Genomic DNA, 21,012 nt, shown 5'->3' with positions numbered 1-21,012 from the left:
GGTGACTTTTAACCTTAGGCTGCTGTGGAGAAACTCAATACAGCCTGAGGGTTCAGTCTGGAATTTACACAGCAAAGCCTTGGGATGCCCTTCATGCAGGAAAAGAGTTTCACCAGAGTGTCCTTCAACATCTGTCCTCTTTATCTCCTTTTTCACACTATGTGTGAATGGGCTCTTTGAGTTAGTCTGGATAGCAGCCACTCTGTTCAGCTTTGCATTAGTTATGCATGGAAGAAGACATAGTTCTTCCACCAATATATTTGTGAAAACAAACACAGTTCATTGAAGAGACCTTACCTCCCATGGCTGAAGATGCTGACTAGTGATGTGTGAATCGATTTGGGTACATAATGGTTTGTACCCCAATCTAACTGATTCGGGTGATTTGTAGACAGAACAAATCACCCCTGTGCTCAGTTGCCCAGATTTGGGTACAAAACAAATCAACCCAGAATCGGACCCAAAAGATTCAGAGATTCTGACCACCATTTTGTGATCAAAGTGGGTTGGGTGGTAGTGCCCAATAGAAGGAAGCTTCCACCTAAATTTCAAAGAAATTGGGCAAAGGGGTGATATTTTTTTTTGGAAGTTTAAATGTCTTTAAGCTTTCCCCCATAGGGAATAATGGGGATTTCAGCAGCATTGTAGATCCATGGGGGAGGGAAGGGTGGCCCAGAGTGGGTTGTGGTGGGTGGTAGTGCCCAATGGAAGCAAGGAACCTGCTACCCGTATTTCAAATAAATTTGGCAAAGGGGTGTTTTTTAAAAATGTTTTGAAGTTGGCATGTCTTTGTGGCAGATCCAGGGGTTTGGGGGCAGAAGAGGGGTTTGGGGGGCAGAAGAGTAGGTCAGGTGTTAGTGCCCCAATGTGTGCCTGCTACCACACAGAATTCAAAGAAATTGGTGAAAAGGGTGATATTTAAATAATTTCTCAAGTTGGGGCATCTTTAGGTTTTTCCCCCCATAGGGAATAATGGGAAATTTCTGCAGCCCCATAACTCCACTTGGGGGGCACCAGGGTGGCTCAGAGTGAGCTGTTGTATAGTGCACATAGGATGCCAACCACCCCCAGAATGACAAGCCCGTAGGGCACTAGGTTTTGTTGTTTTCAGTGTCTGAGGTGTTCTGAAAGTAGATTCTCTGGTAAGAAATGCAATTGGATTCTCTCATGTCTCACCAGAGAACCTACTCTCAGAATAACACCTCAGACATTGAAAACAACAAAACCCAGTATCCCATGGGTTTGTGGGTTTGTTGTCACCCTATGTGCACTACACCACATTTTGTACACCCCATACCCCTCGGTACAGTTTGGGTTTGGGGGGGCTCATGATTTAAAAAAAATTTTTTAAATAAAAACAACTCACTGCCTGGGGGGCCTTATCCAAAGCTGTGGCAGGGCTGTTCCAAGCCTGCCCTCTGGCCACACAGAGGCCGGGCAGAGGCCCATAGGCATGCATGGCAGCCTCCAAAATGACTCCTACCACACAGAGGGCAGGGCAGGAACAGGCCAAAGACCACCCGAACAGGGCAATTTGTCCATTAACATAGGCCAGAGGGGGGACTGCCCAAAACACACACACCCCGTGGTGTCAGAGAAGCCCCCAACCCACCCACGGGAGCAGTGGTGGCGAGTTGTTTTTTTTAAAAAAAATATTTTTAACTTAGAAAACCTTGAACAGGCCAGAGGATTTGGTCTGATATCAAAATGAATGGGGGTTGGTGGGGGGGTTGGTCCAATATTGAGCCATTGAACCAAACCAGTTCTATGTCGAACAGTTTCTAAATAAAATCTGTTTGCACATCCCTTTTCTCGATGACCTTATTTTGCTATGGAGATCATGCAGATGATCCCCACAGCTGTTTATACAGTTGTTCCACTCAAATGACAATGCTTAGAATCCATGCCTCATTCAAAACCTTCAGAATTAATAAAAAAAATCTGCAGGAGAAATTCTTAGGGCCACTTACAGTAGGTTTGTCCCTGGACTTTTATTACTGCATTACGAATTGCATTTGTTTTGGGAACATTTGGTCCCATTTTAGAAAACCACACCAATTGACTTAAAATTTGTGAGGTCATTCACACAATCAAAAACTGTTATACCCAGATCTGGGAGCTGTGCGCTCCCAATTTCCAGCTGTGTGGGAGTAAGCTAAGAGGAAAACCTTGCTGGCTTTTCCTCCTACTTTGGTTCCACACAATAGGGTTGTGCATCTTTTTTTTTTTCTGTTTTGTTTTTGGCCCAAATCCAAAACATTTTCATTTTGTTCTTTGTTCGATACCAGCCAGTCTGAAACACCACTATTTTGTTCTTTGTTCGAAATTGCAAAATCCAAAATGTTTTGGATTTTTTATAAATGGCCCTGGGACAAATCTAGTGGGTGGGGGTGGTAGCGCCCAATGGATGGAAGATACCACCCAAATTTCAGAGGAATTGGGCAAAGGGCTGGTTTTTGGTGAATTTTTGAAGTTTAAGATTTTCCCCATAGGGAATAATGGAGGTTTCAGCAAAAGTAAAGCTTCACATCGGGGGAAAGAGGTGGCCTAGAGCAGAGTAGGGTGAGTGGTATTGCCCAGTGGGGGCAAGGAAGCTGCCAGCTTTTTTTTAATTTCAAAAAAATTGAGCAGAGCGATGATTTTTAAAGATTTAATGGAGTTTACACATCTTTAAGGTTCTTCCCCATAGGGAATGATGGAGGTTTCAGCAGCCTCATAACTGCACTTGGCACCAGGGTGGCTCAGAGCAAGTGTTAGTGTAGAGCACATAGGGTGCCTACCACCCCCATGGGTTGCTAACCCATGGGGTACTCGGATCTGTTGTTTTTGAGATTCTCTGATAGCATATGAGAGTGGATACATGGCTTTTCATTGAACATCTCATTGGCTACCAGAGAATCTACACTCAGAACACCTCAGAAACAACAGAACCCAGCACCTCATGGGTTAGCAACCCATGTGGGTGGGTGGCACCGTATGTGCACAACACCAGCACTCACTCTGGGCCACCCCAGTGCTCCCCAAGTGGAGTTATGGGGCTGCTGAAACCTCCATTATTTTCTATGGGGCAAAATTTTAAAGGCACGTAAACTTCAACAAATCACAAATAATCAGCCTATTGCCCAATTCATTTGGGTTCTGGGTTGTGGCAGCCTGGCAGGCACCCATTGGGGCACTACCACCCAACCCACTCTTCTGCCCCTGAATCCATTCCCAGGCTGGCATGCAGTAGTCATAGCAGACTGGCAGGCTGGGCTCAGGCTGGCAACAAGGCAGGCATAGGCAATGGGATGGCATCATGGCAACTTGAGGCATTCAATGCTGTAAACTAGTTCTCTCTCTCTCTCTCTCTCTCTCTCTCTCTCTCTCTCTCTCCAATGAGGCAGAAAGGGAGAATGATGACTACTAACTTGCTGAATGAATAGAAAATCCCTCCTTGAACTCCCTCCACCCTTGCCTCATCTTTGACCCTTCCCCGGGCCAATGTAGAGTCAGTAAAGAGTGGAAAGAGTCAAAAGAGCCAATGGGGAACAAGGAGGGAATCGTCAGCAGGTCAGCCTATGCTTTAGGTCACCTATCGGAAGGCTGGAAGGGTGGGATATTCAAAGAGATGTCAAACACAAAATAGAGATGGACTCAGAGATCACAACAAAATGGAGGCCCGAAACAACAAAACATTTTGTAGCTGAAACAGATGTTTTGTTTTGTATACAAAATTTTTGGATCTGGAAAATTGGTGTCTTGTTTGGTCCACAAAACACCCGTAACAGGCTGTTTTGGGTACAAAATGTTTTGTATCCGAAACGTTTCGCAAATCCCTACAACACAATCACTTCTACCCAGATTTTCCTCCTGGATCAAAGTTGTTAGGCTGGAAACACACAGTCAGCCACCAGTTTGAAATGGGTTCTGGAATTCATTAAAAATTTCAGAAGCCTTTATAGTCAAGTGGTAGATACCTTAAACAAGAAAATAAATAAATAAAATGGGATATCAAGTTATGATGTATTCAGTAATCTTAACACATTGCTCCAAGGTTTTTGATTGTGGATGACCTCACTGCCATTCAGACTTCCTCATGAGTTGTGCCCTGTTGTTCAACTGGGGTCTAAGCACAATGATGTAGCATGCAGGGGAAAAGATGCAACCCAGTAAGCCAGCACTGGAGGCCAAGATGGAGAAGATCTCCACAGCCACCATCTCTTTTCCTCTTGTGCTCAGGTAGCTTGGAATGAAAGACAACCAAACACTGCAAAAGACCAACATGCTGAAGGTGATGAACTTAGCTTCATTGAAACTGTCCGGCAACTTCCTGGCAAAGAAAGCCACAGTGAGGCTGGCGATGGCCAGGAAGCTCATGTAGCCCAGGACACAATAAAACATGGCGACAGACCCTTCATTACATTCCACAATGATTTCTCCAGTTAGTGACTGCATGTCCAAATCAGGGAATGGGGGAGAGGTTGCCAGCCACACAGCACAAATGCCTGCTTGAATAAGGGAGCAGGAAAAGATAATGGAACGGGACAGTCTTTTCCCCAGCCATTTCCTCATCCTAGACCCTGGCTTTGTGGCCACGAAAGCTAGAACCACAGTGATGGTTTTTGCCAGCACACAGGAAACGGCCACTGAGAAGATGATACCAAAAGTTGGTTGTCGCAGCAGGCATGCCACTTTCCCAGGTTCGCCAAGGAACAGCAAGGAAGAGAGGAAGCACAATAGTAGGAAGACAAGGAGTGTGTAAGTAAGATCCCGGTTGTTTGCTTTGACGATGGGGGTGTCTTTATGCTTAATAAAAATCCCAAGGACCAAAGCTGCAATCAGGGAAAAAGTTACAGCAATGGAAGCTAAAGTGATCCCTAAAGGCTCTTCATAAGACAGAAAGCTCATGGTTTTGGGGATGCATTCATTTCCGTCCTTGTTGGCGTACTGATTTTTTTGGCATTTAAAACAGTCGGGTATGTCTGAAAAACAGAAGGTTGATTGGAATGCCTTTGTAATTCCTTGCGTTCAAACCATTTTCAATTTGTTTATTATCTCATTTTTTAGCAGGTACTCAAGCTTGTAGGAGGTACATAAGCTTGTTCTTTGCATTTTTAATTTCAAAGAGGGCTCATCATAATGGAGTAATAAATGGATGACTGGAAACCAAACGTATCATTCAGAATGGAGTAATAAATAAATCATCTTATTTATTTATTTGTTTGTTTGTTATATGTAAACTGCTTTGGAAATGTTTATTTAAAAGCAGTATATAAATAGTTGTTTTTGTTGTTGGAGGAGGAGTTTGGAGAAAGCAAAGAAGTTCTATTCTGTATGCCCTTCCAAAGAGAGTTCTTCCAGTCCTTGCAGGCACATGGTCTGTCAAAATATGGCTGGGTGCATTCAGCCACCACCGCATGTAACTCCAACAACTGGATTGAAATAACAATGGCATCTGTTTCAAAAAAGCTGGTAGGTCTCCTATTTTTTTAGGAAATGAAATATATGAGGAACCTTAATGATGTTCTGATTGATAAATAAGTCTAAGAATTCTGGCCCTGCTTGGAATTCTCAGTCCCTGCGGCTGTTCTCACATGAAGACAAAACTGGGCTAGGGAAGCCATGCAGCTCCCTAGCAAATCCTAAAGGAAACTGTGAGCCATCTCCAGCTTCGGAGCGACAATGCCTCTGACATACAATCTAACTGGGCTTCTAGTATAGTGGTTTTGAGTAAACTCTATGCATTCTGGACTGAAGTGACTCTCCTGATTTTCCCTTTCAGCTTTCTTTTCTCCATACTCCTCGTTTTGGAAAAGTTTCCTCTTCTGAAATTCAAAATGTCCATGTTAGACATCCTTGGTGATTCTCTTCCTACATGTATGCTGAATTTGATCGCACTATGGTCACTGTTCCCAAAAGGGTCGATGGCTCTGACATCACACACCACGTCCTGAGTGCCACTCGGGATTAAGTCCAAGGCTGCCTTCTCTCTGGTTGGTTCCAGTTCCAAATGTTCTAGGGCACAGTGATTCAGTGTATCTAGAAATTTGACCTCTTTGTCACTACCTGATTGTGAATTTACACAGCCTATGCGTGGGCAATTGAAGTCACACATTATTATTGCCCTGCCACTCCTTGAAGCCTCCCTGATTTCCTCCTGCAACTCCCAGTCACTGTCAGTGTTTTGATCCAGAGGGCAATAGCACATCCCCAGTAGCACATTTCCTTTAAGGCCTTGTATTGTCACCCACAGGGTTTCTGTGGAGGACTCTGGTCCACCTAGGTTTTCTACTTGGTTAGATTTTATCCCTTCTTTAATATACAATGCTACTCCACCTTCAAGGCATCCCTCCCTGTCCTTTCTATAGAGTTTATATTCAGGGATAACAGTGTTCCACTAGTTCTCACTGTTCCACTATGTTTCTGTTATGACTAATATGTCTATTTCTGTGTTAGCAGCCAAGCACTCCAGCTCACCCATCTTGGCTCAGAGGCTTCTGGCACTGGCATATACATGTAAGCACCTATACGCTGAATCTATTCCCTGGTGTCTGCTATCTTTCTTTTAATTCTTTGACCAGCTGGCACAGCCTTCTGTCTGCTCTTTATGTGATTCTGTCCTGTCCCCTTCTGTCTTATCTGAATCCTTTACACCCACGCACTTTAAAGGACAGCATTTGCTAAACCGGATACTGCCCATTCTCCTGTCAGCTATCCCCCAGGCATCATTTTAAAAGCTGTTCTGCAACCTCATTGAATTTAAGTGTCAGCAGTCTGCTTCCATCTTGGTTCAAGTGCAGCCTGTCTCTTTTGTACAGGCCTTGCTTACCCCCAAATATATCCCAGTGCCTAACAAAACTGAACTCTTCCTACTGGCACCAACGTCTCATCCACACATTGAAACCCCTCAGCTCTGCCTGTCTCACTGTCCCTGCATGTGGAACAGGTAGAATTTCTGAGAATGCTACCTTGGGGGTCCTGGACTTCAGTACACTACCTATCAGCCTAAATTTGGCTTCCAGGACCTCCCGACTACATTTCCACACATCGTTGGTGCTGACATGCACCATGGCAGCTGTCTTCTTCCCAGCACTGCCTAACAGCCTATCTAGATGCTGCATGATATCCACAACTTTAGCAACTGGGCAGGCAATTCACCATCTGGCCAACACGTGGGTCACTAACCCATCTCTCCATACCTCTAATGATTGACTCGCCCACTACAAGGAGGCCCCCACCCTCTAGAGGAGTATGGCCTGCACAAGAGGATATGGGCTCATCATCCACGGAAGGGGTCCCTTCTAAAGTAGCATTTCCCTCTTCCTCAGACTGATGTCCTCCTTCCCCAAGACCTTCACTCTCCCTGACAGCAGAGGAGCTATCAGCCCTGGAGTAAGATGCCTCTACCACATCCCTGAAAGTCTCGTCCACAAGCCTCTCTGTCTCTCTGAGCTTCTCCACATCCACCACATTGGTCCTGAGGGAACAAACTTGTTTCCTGAAAGCCAGGAGATCTTTGCACTGAGCACACATCCATGACTTCTGCCCATGGAGCAAATAATTGTACATGCGACACTCTGTGCAATACACTGGGAAGTGACCCCTCTCTTGCTGGATTTCTATCTTCATACTGGTTTCATTGGCTGTTTATAGTATTTAAAGATAGTTTATTAGAAGGATAGGTTTCAGCTGTAATGCTTTTCAGCTTTTTAACTGTTCAAACTGCCTTTCTCAAGAATATGAGGGAGGGATTTGAATTTACCTTCTCTTCTCCATCGGGCTCCTTGTGATAACAAGGGCTTGTTCCAGGCTCCCCCAGAAATTTCCCACTGAACTCCCGCAAAACTCAAACATCCTGTTTACTATCCCTGTTCACTATGCTCTCAGGCTTTCACCTCTTATGTAGAGAGTAGGCTTCAAACTGAGACACAGGATGTGTCTCAAAGGAATGTAGGGTCTCCCACAGCCCTGGCTGACTCCCCTCCCTCCAGACAGTGACAAACAAAAACACAGGAGTTTGTTAGCCCTGGCAAATGCTAGCGCTGACAAAACACACAGACACACAGAGACTACGACTTATCCCTTAAAGAGAAACCAGCCCCTCAAAATCTCCCCTCCTCCTGTTAGTTACCTTAAAGGGGGGAAAGGCTAGATATTGTTGATTAGAAAAACTTGCTCACCTCCTGAAGCTGCTCCTGATCTTCCCAGATTAGGCTTCAAACTAATATAAGCAATATGTAAAAATTGGTCTATAAAAAATACAACGCTAATGGATGAGTAGTAAAATGTTAAAAGTTAACTATCTATGAGTTAAATGCATCTAAGAAAATAGAAGTCTATAAAGACTTTTTAATGCTTATATTTTATAGATTTTAAATTTGGATTGTTTTTATATTTTTAGCTTAATACTTTTATTGTCATTTTATTCTATGTTTTTTAACTTTTGTAAACCGCCTTGTGATTGTTTTTAATGAAAGGTGGTATATAAATGCAACGATAAATAAAAAAATAAATAAAGAGGCATATTAGGATATCCAGTAGTTAGAATCACAGATTATGGGCTAGCAGTCATAGTCTGACGGATCTTGCACACTGCTGCCAAGAACCTAGCAACATTGTATGTATAACATTGTATGTCCAAGGGCAGATTCTTAGTGTAGGCTTGACTGGAGCAGCCAGAGTAGTTGAGAAGTAGAGGAAATATAAGCTTCTCCTGGCTATCTTTATAAAATGGGCAGGAAAAGAGAACATGTTCAGTAGTTTGCACCTCCCCAGAGGCACAGGGGCAAAGCCTTACCATTAATGGGATTTCCCTAAATTTGCCTTCCAGCACAGGAGATAGAAGGGCATGACAGCAGGTGAGGGACAGGGCTTATGTATACCCTTGTTGCTAGCCAGGGTTAAGGGTGCAAATGTGCCATTAGCCTGGGCTAACTGATTGTGTGTCAGTGCTACGCAATTCCGTGTGGCAACCAGACACCAGAAACCTCCTGGCCTGTATCACAAAGCTCCTCATAGTGCACCACACACTCATGAGGTGCATTGTGGGAGTTCCAGGGGCCTCCCATACCTGAAACCTCCTTGCTGCTGGCAGAAGCCAGCAATTGTCTGGATGAGCAATCCAAGCACTCGGCAACAAGGAGAAGATTGTCTGCAGGGGAGGTAAGCTTTTTGATGCTCCCTCCCCTCGCCCCTTCAAGCCCTTCTCACAGATTCTGCGAAAGGGCTTCCTGAATACCTTCATCTGCTAAGGATTTGTTCGCACATGCATGTACATGACTTGATTCCTTGTCACATCTTTTGTGATGTGCAATGTCAATGTGTGAACTGACCCCATTGAAAACAAATCTTTATAATCTGCTGTAGAAGTGTCATGGAATTCCCCTGACCTGTTTGGCAACTATGGGAAAACAGTCAGCCACCCCACAGCTGCCCCACTCTTGGCAGCACCCCCTTTGATGGTGCACATACCTACTGTACTCAACTCCCCTTCCTTCCACCCAGCTTCTAGGTCCACTGTTTCCATCTCCTTCCAATGGGAGCATGAGCACAACCTTCTTCCATCAGCTGATGAAAGGAGGGAGCCAGGGAGCCAAGTGAGGGGCCAGAGGAGGATGCAGCTGCAGAAGGAGCCCCTGCCAGGGAATCTGGGGAGCTCAGTGGCTGCTCTCGGATGCTCAGCAGCTCCCAATTACAGGGTGCTTTTCCACCCTATTATAGCATCACCCCTGGCAGCATGGTAGAGCAGACCACTGTCTAATGAAGACATCACACCAATGGAGGCTACATGTACTGGTCAATGTCCTCTGATATGATTCTTGGTATTAATCCCCTATGCATTGAGAATTCAATCATTTACCCGTTTGGTTGGAAATCTTCCCTTCTGGACACAGATCACAACTGTAGCAGCAAGATTTCTCTCCTTTCTTGGTTTTCTTTTGATACCCTGGACGGCAGGGATCGGTGCACAAAGAAAGGGGAAGGCCCTGTCCACAGATATAAGAGACATTAGGATGGACGTAATTAAACTTTTAAAAAACAAACGACATAAAATAGTGAGTGACTGATAGGAAGTTAAACATAACCTGGCTGCCGATATTATTTATTTATTTAGTTAGTTAGTTAGTTTTATATGTCGCCCTACTCCCATAGGACTCAGGGCGGCTTACAAGCCACCCTGATATGTTTCCGGGCAAAATACAAAATGCTGGTTATTACCTTTAAAGCCCTAAACGGCATAGGTCCAGGTTACCTCAAAGAGCGCCTTCTTCTGTATGATCTCCACTGCACGTTAAGGTCATCTGAGGAGGTCTGTCTCCAGTTACCACCGGTACGTCTGGTGGCAACTCAGAGGCGGGCCTTCTCTGTAGCCGCTCCTGGGCTGTGGAATGCGCTCCCTGCAGAAATTCATAATTTGAACTCTTTATTGACCTTCAGGGGAGCCTTTAAGACTTATCTGTTTAGCCTGGCCTTCCAGGGTTTTTTAATTGTTGTAGGGTGTTGTGTGTTTTTTGTGGTGGTTTTTTTTAACGTACTGGGTTTTTTAGGGTTTTTAAATTGTTTTTTAACTGACTGTATTTTAAAAATTTGTTTTTATTGGTGTCTGATTTTAACTGTTTATGTTTTGCTTGTACACTGCCCTGAGCCAAATTGGGTAGGGTGGTATAACGATTCAATAAATACATAATAAATAAATAATAACGATCTTCTTGTACTTTTTTGGCATGACAGGCATTATTTTTCAGTTCATTTTTTGACTGAAAACATTTTTAGTTCTGGAAAATTACAGACTCAATCCAGGACCTTATCCAGCCAAAACAGTGGCTGCCATTGTGTGGTTAGTGGCCATTCATATATATATATAGGAAAACATGTTCCAGCTTCCCTAAAGACCTACCACAGATTAATGAAGATGTGACAGAGATTCACCGTGTTTTGTTTCTTCAGAAAATATAACATTGTTTTCAAATAGTGTGAAATAATGAGATACCTTGCATGTTAAGATCACTGCAGCCATTAGTCTTTGAACATTATAAACACAACATAGATCTTGATCACCCATGACAGAATCCGCTTAGGTGGGAAAGGAATGTCCAGTCCCCCAGATCGCCTGTCTGGAGAATGGAGTGACCACTAATATACTAAAGTTGCTTCCTTTGGTTTTGATTCTTTCTCTTGGGCAGAAAGAAACATACCTATGCTGGAAATGGAGGAATTGCTGGTGCTCCTCAAGATAGAGCTGTGTGTGGAGTGACTGGTTAGATTCTGGAACATGGTTGTATCCCAAGTCATCGATATAACTATTTCTGAGCATCTCCCCACCCCACCCCATTTGCAGTGCCTATGCAGGTCCATGTTTTACCAAGACTAGAGAAACAGTGAAGGAAAACACAGACTGGGACACAACCTAGAACCCCATCTGGGGTCCACTTCATGTGAACGGTGAAGGTATCATACTTATCCACCTCCATTGTGTCCACACAGTGTGGTCCAGTAAAACATATTTGAGGTAGATTGGGGGCTGTTGTGAACAGGCCCCACTAAGGGATGGAGAAACCCAATTGATTACCTTCTGTGACCTGTTTTCAAGACACTTTGATGGTAAATTGCTCACATTTACTCTGTCTTCAACTCCACATTTCATGTAGTTCCGTGGAAGTCATAGACTGACCACCTGCATTGTTGAAGGCAGCAGGAAGGGGGCATGATGAGAAATTCGGTCATATATTAAATGCCTCTGTTCAGGAGGGCTGAGTTAGAGTGCAGTTGAAGGAGGACATTGTATAGTAACTTTGGGTGGGGGAGCGGGACAGCATCAACATTGGCCAATTGCACCAGATGCTTCACTTCCTAGAGGGGAAAGATGTGGCCATGGAGAAACATCTTTGGGTCAGCTCAAGACAGGACTGTTGGATCTCATTCTAACTCTGATTGCCTTAAAGAGTGGTCAGCAATTGCAATGGATGCAGAATGCAGCAGCAGAATACTGATTGTGTTCGGGTTACACACAGATATTGCTCCAATTGCACTGGCAGGAAGTTAGTTTCCAGGCATAAAACAAGGAGTTGCTTATGAACTTCATAGCTCTCCATGTCTTGTACCCAAAATAGTGGAAGAACCTCCTTCTCTCTTTCTCTATGGTCATCTTAGAGGGCCTTCCTGAGTGTTCCCACTCTGGATGCTCTCAATGTCACTTCAAAATGTACTTGTTTTGAACAGATTTCAATCTCTCCAGGGAGTATTTGGGAGGCTCCCATTTTGATATACTGTACACTGTATTGAGACTCTGCCCAAAGTTGTTTTCAGTGTTTGATATTAATGTGCTTTTTAAATCTGATTCTCCTAAGTATAAACAAACTTCATTGGAAAGGCAGTATATGCATCTTTTAATTGGGAATATACTACATGCCTGGTTAAAACCTTGATGCCATTCAATTATATTCTCTTTAATGGTGAATTCATTTCCTTCAGAAGCATTGGGATCCACACTTCCCACTTTCACTCGACGGAAGGAGCTGTTTGGGAAAACCACCACGTTCGTGATGTCAAATCCACCTCCCATTTCCTTTTTATGGTTAAAAGACAGCATTTCTCCCACTGAGTTATTGAATGAAATGCCTTGAAGAAGTGGGTGGAGCTAGTTGAAGAATAAAAAGGAAGAAAGGGCTGAGATTTACAAATAACACTTCTTTCTGATGAAACTTCAAGAAAATCCATTCCCATCCAGACTGAAAATGCAGTTCATGTTCAGTGATACAGGAGTGAAAATAACCAGAAGTGGAAATAACCAGAGGATGCCTTGCCAAATACATAGTAAAGGAGTAAATGGAAACCTTTGAAACACACTCAATGGCTGAAGTCATCCACTGCAGTTACAGGGATTTTTGTAATCCTTGCTGCTTTGGAATTTTGAGCAATACCCTGCACCTTCCCTCTGTGAGCTTTGCTTTATGCGGTTACAAACTGCAAGGTTCTATTTGTATGAAAACATGTTTTGTATTATTTTGATTTGAGAGAAAACTTTTGGAATCTGTTGGAATCTGTCTTGTGAAATTTGTAACAATTTCTATACCTTATCCGTCTAATAAAACCTCATATTATTTTTTTATCCAAACCTTGTGCTTTGCAACTGAGGAGGGAAATCTCTAAGTCAACACTCATCTGTCTTAAAAGGGACTCTAAAAAGCTCCAAGGGGGACCTTAGAAACGTGGTGTATAAAATCCACGCATAATAACTCCATCTCTGTCAGGGCTGTGGGTCACGTTAGCCAAAACATCCTTTCCACAAATTCAGACTAATTAAGCATGGATTTGGTTCTTTTGTACTGACATTCCTATGAAAACAAATCATTGCAGAGCTCTTACCTCCCAAGGCTGGAGATTCTGATGATCCAAATCTCCCCCCCTGACCTTCCTCCTGTGGTACATTGTAGATAAGGAAAGGACATGCAAAGCATGTGCCACAGCATAGACAGCATTATAAGCACCATAGCTGTGGCCAGTCATCTGCATTTCAAACACTGCCATAGGAAGGCTCTCCAGCCTCTCCTCCCCAATACATGCTCCATCAACATTTATGAGATCCTTGCTTTCTGGAAATGAACAGTCAAATGCTTGCTCCCAAAAGTCCCTGAGAAAACCATTTCCTTGGATCCTGTAAGGATTGATCCTCTGAAGATATTCCTCAAACCCTTGAACTTCTTTTGAGCGAACTGTGAAGGAAATGGCACCATGGAACACATGTAAATCCCAGCTCCTTTGAAGGCCTGTTAATATGAAATCAATCTGCATTGTCATAATCCACACCATTCTAAATGATGCAGTTTCCTCATTTCTAGGATCATGGAGAAATATAAAAAATCTCAGCGATAAAATTTCCAAAGCTTCTCCATACAGAATAAATGCACTGACTCTTTTATTGGTGAAAGGTATATACATAGTTGAGACTACAGCATAGAGGTCTCCTACAGTATCAAAGGTAATTAGTTCGGGGATTCTTTCTGTGAAGGCTGAACAGATTCCATTTTGGGAAAACATGAGCTCCAGGCTCTGTAGGAAATATTCTCCATTCTCATTATCCACAACAATGAGCCCTACCCATGTCCACCGAAAGTGAAGAAGCAGACGGATAATCCCCATATACTGATGGGCTTCATTCGGGACCATGTGATAAAAGGAACGGACCCCTGTAGTTCTCTCCTCTGCCACAATTGTGCCACAGGTGAACTATTAGAAATGTACAGAGAATTATGAAATATGTTAGCAGCTATCTCATAAAATCACAGAATCAAATCAGTCTTCTTTTCCAGCCTGTGCCCAATGCAGGAAACTGCTATAATCCTCAGTGATAAATACCCATGCAGATTCAGGTTTAAACCTCTACTGAGACAGAACTTAGAGAAGTAATGAGATAGAATCTGGTGAAGTAATTTGCAGATTTGCTAAGATAGCTAGAAGATTTATTCACGTTACAGTAAAATTATGCCAAAATGACAGGAAAATATCGTGGTCTTGTGACAATCCATATTTCCATACACAGATCCTACCTGTGGAATCTTATAAAGGCCTATGATGTTTGCCATATGCATAGAAAAATCATAGCCAAGTCCTCCAATGATGGCCATGAGCCTCTTCTTGGAGCCACATTCGTAATTGAGGAAAAATCTCTCGGCGTTGAAGAGCAGGTCAAGATTGGTACGGTAGGTCATCCTGGCACTGTTGTAGCTGTCATAGATGTGGAACCCGAGTGTGATGTTGGGCAATATGTTTGGACTCTTGTTAACTTCCTTGACAGCAAACGCCAAGGCCAGAATGTGCTGGTAGAACTTTGTCACCATACTACAAATAGAGTATATTGAATATTTCAGAAGGGATTTCTTCTACAGGGTAGGAATCTCTTATACCAGGAGAGTCAAACTCAATTGGGGGGGGGGATTTGATTCCCACCCACGTCCGGGTGGCCCCATGTAACCTTGTTCTGCCTTCCATCTCCTTGCACACACCTCACGCTGCCTTCTGTCTTTCTCCTCCTCCTCCTCCGTCTTTTTCTCACTCTTCTTTTCTCCCCTCTCCCCACTACCCTGCAACTTGAATGCACTACTTTTGCACTGGAATGTGCTCGAATTTTTTAATAATAAAATTCTGAGTCTTTAAAAAGAAATTCTAATATCATACTCTGTGATGCCGTGTGAGAGTGTGTGTGTGTGTGTGTGTGTGTGTGTGAGAGAGAGAGAGAGAGAGAGAGAGAGAGAGAGAGAGAGAGAGTAGGGAAGTGCATTTCGTTTCGGATACAAAACGTTTTGTGCACAAAACAGGCCATTTTGGCTGTTTTGTAGCCAAAACAAAACACCCAATGCTCAAAACAGAAAATTTTGTAGCCAAAATAAAACGTCCCTGTTTTGGATACAAAACGTTTTGTTGTTTCAGCTGTTCTAGAACTCCATTTTGCAATCGCAAAAAATCTTTCTCCTTCAGTCTCCATTTTGAGTTCTGACATCTGTTTGAATTTCCAGCCCTTCCAGCCTGCAGATTGGCCAGCGAAAGAATGGGCTGATCTGCTGGCAATTGCCTCCTTTTTCCTTTTAAGCAAATTTAAGGGTAAATTTTACCCTCATTGGCTAGTGGGGGAGTGTGCATTTCATTGTTGTTGTTCCACACCGTTGTGTGTAGATCAATTGCATTTTGGGCAGGGGGTGGGGATGTGGATGTGCATGACCTTTAGAAATCTGCCTGATTTTTTCCAAAGCTCTGCTGTTGTTGATGTGTGATGTTGATGTTATTTGGGGTGGACTGGGGGCAGAAAGGGGGCTTTAGGGGCAGAAGAGTGGTTCAGGTGGTAGTGCCCCAAAGGGTGCCTGCTGCCACTCAGATTCCAAAGGAATTAGGAAAAGGGGTGATTTTTAAAGAATTTCTGAATTTGAAATGTCTTTGGGGCAGATTTGGGGCAGAAAGGGGGCCTAAGGGGCAAAACAGTGGGTTGGGTGGCAGTGCCCCAAGAGGTGCCTGCCACAACCCAGATTCCAAAGGAATGGGGCAAAGGGCTTATTTCTTAGGAATTGTTGAAGTTTACACTTCTTTAAGGTTTCCCCCACTAGGGAATAATGGAGGTTTCAGAAGACCCATAACTCCACTTGGGTGGCATTGGGGTGGCCGGAAGCGAGTGGTGGTGTAGTGCACATAGGGTGCCAACCACCCCCATGGATTGCTAACCCATGGGGTGCTGGGTTCTGTTGTTTCTGAGGTGTTCTGAGTGTAGATTCTCTGGCAGCATATGAGATTTTCAATGACAAACCATGAATCCACTCTCATATGCTACCAAAGAATCTGAATCTACACTCAAACATCTCAGAAACAACAGAACCCAGTACCCAATGGGTTAGCAACCCATGGGGCTGGCTGGCACCTTATGTGCTCTACACCACCACTCGCTCTGAGCCACCCTGGTGCCCCCTAAGTGCAGTTATGGGGCAGGAATTATGGAGGTCCATCATTCCCTATGGGGAACAACTTTACAGACATGCAAACTCCATTACACCTTTAAAAACCAGCCCTCTTCCCAATTCCTTTGAAATAATTCTGGCAGCTTCCTTGCCCCCACTGGGCACTACCACCCACCGTACTCTGCTCTGGGCCATCACTTTCCCCCCAACATGAAGCTATACTTTTGCTGAAACCTCCATTCTTCCCTATGGGAAAAAAGCCTATAATTCAAAAATTCATCAAAAATCAGCCCTTTGCCCAATTCCTCTGAAATTTGGGTGGTAGTTTCCACCCACTGGGCACTACCACCCTCACCCACTAGTTTTTCCCTGGGGCCATTTTTTTAAATCCAAAACGTTTCGGATTTAGATTTTGCAATTTCGAACAAAACTGGGGTGTTTCGGATTGGCTGATTTCAAACAAAGAATAAAATGGGGGTGTTTCAGATTCGGGCCAAAAACAAAACAAACAAACAAACCAAAATGCACAACCCAGAGAGAGAGAAGAGAGAGAAGGTCTTCAAAGGGATTCATTGAGAGAACTCATACAGCCACCAAGAATCCAATTTGTGTTTGGACTTGCTATTGTATGAGTTATCTCAAAGAATCCCGATGAAGATATTTTCATACATATATATATATATATATATATACACAGACCAGAGAATCTACTCTGACAGAAATACTGTTAAAAGGACAGAAACTAAAAAAATTCCTGGGGGGAAAGCCATGAAACCCACTGGCTTGGGGCTACCTGGGTGGAGTTCTGGTACAACACACTGTGCCCCAGAACACCTTTGGGGTGCCTTGGCATCCCCAAAAGGGATAATGGGCCAACCAGGCCATCTCAAATCTCCATTGTCCCCTATGGAAAGAATTTGAAATTAAAAAAACAAACCCTAAAATCACAGCAATGCCAATTGCTTTGGGCTTTGGGTGGATCCATCCCTGGTTCTTTGTCCCAAACAGGTCACAATACCAGCTCACAGTGACACAACTGTGAGACGTAAGTTTGGAGACGTAAGTTTTGAGCGGTATAAAATATGTTGAATAGATAAATAAATAAATGAATAAAAGACACCAAGCTGAAAACCAAAAGACGAAAACAGAGACAGACCTGCTGCTGTACCCGCACAACTGCAAAACCAAGGGAGCCAAACCAAAAACCACTGACTACTACAACAGCCACAAACCAACTAGACATAGCAACAAGACAGTGCAAGGAAGTAAAACCAACCCGGTACGCAAACTGCAAAGGAAAAGGGGCAAGGCAAAAACATACCACCACACTGGAGGACTTAAAGTAAGACACACCACACAGCTGGTTTTTGTGCTCTTCTCTTTGTGCACAATGCATGCATTTAGCCTGTGGGAGAAAAGCACCTCAGAGTGACTGGTCCACCACATCTTTGCTGGAGGCCACATAAGGCCCCAGGCATGTGGGGACACCAGATCACATAGTCATCATTGGCAAGCATGCATGATTGCACATGGTGTGCGTGTGTGTTACTAGATTGAAAAGGGGAATAAGAAGGGGGCTCTGAAAAAATTAAAGGGATAGGAAAGTCCAGCTCAGAGGCAGGTCAGTGGAGGCCACACATGACATGGTGTAGTAAGAGATCGCTTACGAATCCTGGCATGTGCATGCATGTCTGGTATGTGTGTCCATGCGAGTGTGCGTGTCAGCAGAATTAAACTGGAGAGTGGAAAGAGAGGGGGGCACACTTAATAGAGACACTTAACAAATACATATATACACATGTATATATACAAAATACATCTACAGTATACAGCAGCTATACAGTAATTTTTACACATCACCAACTATCCACAGAAACCAAATCAAAAACACTTTCTACACAAAGGAAAGAAAAAACCATTTTGGCAGTCCCGCTGCACTCCCCCCCACAAAAGTCAACCAAGTACAACAACACAATCAAAAATTTACATGCTTGCAAATCTACATATGTACACTTGAACATATTTACAAATCTACACTGTGCCACACTGGCAAAAGCCACCTAGTGTCTCTGTGTGTGTGCCCACGGCCGCCTAAGTGCTGTGGTCAGGTGGAACCAGGGGCTAATTCAGCATCAGGTTATACCAGTGGGGGTGTGTATCCAGTTGCCAAGTTAAAGCACTAGTGGGCATGCTGCGACATGGCACAGCTGAAGGAGGAAGGGGAAGGGGAGGGATGAGCAGAACCTTCTGCCAGGCAGGTGACCAGCACCATGGGTCAACCATGGGCCAATCACTCACACCGCTCAACCTCCAGCTTGGGATAGCCCTGCAGTGGGAGGCTAACCTTGAGCAAAACCAGCTGCTTGACCAAGGGTCCAACTGAGACTGAGTGAGTGTTAACACATCACCAACACATGAAAACACCCGGTCGCTCTGGACGCTGGTTGGCAGGCAGGCGAGGAGGCACACAGCAACCACCACCACCTCTTTCCAGACTTGTCAGTGGGTTGCCTAAAACTGCGCTCAGTCCATCTTGGGGTCTTCCTCCACAGGCTCCTCCAAGTTCTGGGCAATGCATTGTGCAGTACTGGTGGGCTTAGTAGGCTGAGCCTCCCGCACACCGGACAAGGCACCAAGGAACATTCACTTAAACCACTGGGCTGATTTAGCAGGAGGAACTGCCTGTTGCATTGGCGCCACTGCCTGGGATTCTGCTCTGCCAGACTGGAAAGAAGAAGGGGTGTGAGCTGAAGGGTTGCCCACACTGCTGCTGTGGGGGGGGGGGGGGGGTTGCACACACTCGGGGGTGGGTGCACAGTCTTGACCCTCCTGGTCTCTGCCGGTCCTAATGTCCTCCTCTTCCCTAACTCTGCCAAACAAGAGCTCCCACCACCTGGACAAATCATCCGCACAAACTACATTGCCCTTGATAGTTGGATCACAGAGACAAGCCAGGACATACTCCTCCCTCTCACCCAACTCATCCACCAGCCTGTCAACAACTCTGGTTCTCAGTTTTCCAGCCAGAGCACACCCCTCTGGTGTGGTCAGTGAGGTCCAGCATTCATTCATAAGCTTTTCCAGCTTTCATTCATAAGCTTTTCCAGGAGGAGAGCCGAGGGCAGGATTTGATTCAGAGTAGTGGTGTTCCCACACATGCTCTTTGTGGGAAAAAGGAAGGACTCGAGTGCCAACACCATCTCGGACATGAGCTTCAAATCTGCCTTGGATAGGTTGCACACACCCAAGGATTTGTTTCTCACCACTTGAGCGCCACTTCCTGCTCCAGCAGGCACTGGAAGAAGCAGAAGGTGGTGTTCCAATGGTTATCTACATCCCTGGGGAAGGCCATGGACATGCTGTAACTCGCAAAGCAGGCACCTGAACTTCTCACTCTGGTGGAAGTGAGCTGCAATCTTGTGGGACATCTCTACACGCACAGCCATGGCAGCAGCAGCAACTACCATGGGGTGGCTATGTTCCCTGGATGCCTTTTACTCCTTGAGGCCAAGGGCATCCCTGACATTCAGGTGGAGAGTGTGTGCCATGCAGCGGATGTTGACATATACCAGCACTGACTCTAGCACTGCCATGACTTTTGAGCCATTGTCTGTGACAATGAAGCCCTGGGAGAGGTGTGGCAACCAGCCTATCCACTCCTTAATTTGTTGTCCAAGTACGGCTGCCACCTCCTCCTTGGTGTGCTTGACATCCATGGTCTCCACCTGCAAGACAGCCCACCTGTGCTGAAATGTGGTGTGGGATGTGCTGGAGCCAGAGGCAGCACCAGAGATCCCCCCTCTCTCTGGACCCCACCAATGAGCAGTCAGGGCCAGGAAAGCAGCATGTATCCCACTCACACTGTCCCACAGATCAGTAGTGAAATATATGCTGGTGCCAGCCGGTGCTTCATGCAGTATGGCTGACATGGGCTCTCTGCACTGGCTGTAGAGGGAGGGGACTATTTTCTGGCTGAACGTTGTCCTGGAGGGGCTGGTGTAGTCGGGTGCTAGCTGCTGGAGTATCCAGCGGAAGCCAGAGTTCTCAACTACCTGGAAAGGTAGGTCATCAGTGGCCATCATTTCCCCTAGGAGGAGGGTGAGGAGACATGGGTCCATGTGACCGGGGTGCTTTTTGCCTGACGATTGCATCCACCACTTGACTGGCAGCATGCACTGCTTCATGGAAGCCTTCGCACTGCCCTTGTCAGCACTGCCCTTACCTTCGCACTGCCCTTGTCACAGGCAAACGAGGCACACTAACACTGCCAGCGGAGTCAAGGAGATCTCGGTGATGCCATTGCATGTGTCGCCACATAGATGTCATCCCCAGATGCTTAGCATCCTTTCCCTTACAGACCTGTGCCCTGCAGTGGACACAGAAACCAGCAGTTGAGGCATATTGAGGGACCTCAAATTACCTCCAAACATCACTGCTCTGGGTGGCCTCTGATATCCTTGATGCCATCTTGGACAGAGGACCTAGGGTGGTTGCTGGTGCATGCCCACTGCTGTCACCCCCCACCCTTTCCACACAGAAGAAGAAGGACCCCACTTCACTGAAGGAGGGAACACCACATCCACCTCAGCAG

The 21,012-nt window shown here is 45.0% G+C and overlaps 1 protein-coding gene across 1 annotated transcript in view; it reads right to left on the bottom strand.

Annotated features, from left to right (window-relative positions):
• Window positions 1–20,726, bottom strand: part of LOC128329577 (vomeronasal type-2 receptor 26-like) — a 32,392-nt gene extending 11,666 nt beyond the window's left edge. Inside the window, exons 1-6 of the mRNA XM_053261048.1 lie at window positions 20,644–20,726; window positions 14,529–14,820; window positions 13,348–14,208; window positions 12,392–12,619; window positions 9,842–9,968; window positions 4,061–4,964 (exon numbers count right to left, since the gene is read on the bottom strand). Of these exons, the coding sequence (XP_053117023.1) occupies window positions 4,061–4,964; window positions 9,842–9,968; window positions 12,392–12,619; window positions 13,348–14,208; window positions 14,529–14,820; window positions 20,644–20,726 (2,495 nt within the window). The remainder of the gene's footprint in view (window positions 1–4,060; window positions 4,965–9,841; window positions 9,969–12,391; window positions 12,620–13,347; window positions 14,209–14,528; window positions 14,821–20,643) is intronic.
• Window positions 20,727–21,012: the final 286 nt, after the last annotated feature.

The sequence above is a fragment of the Hemicordylus capensis genome, chromosome 6 (genome assembly GCF_027244095.1).
Source record: "Hemicordylus capensis ecotype Gifberg chromosome 6, rHemCap1.1.pri, whole genome shotgun sequence".
Taxonomy (NCBI): Eukaryota; Metazoa; Chordata; class Lepidosauria; order Squamata; family Cordylidae; genus Hemicordylus; species Hemicordylus capensis.
Note: the sequence above shows the minus strand (reverse complement) of the source record. Positions and strands in the feature narration are given on the sequence as shown.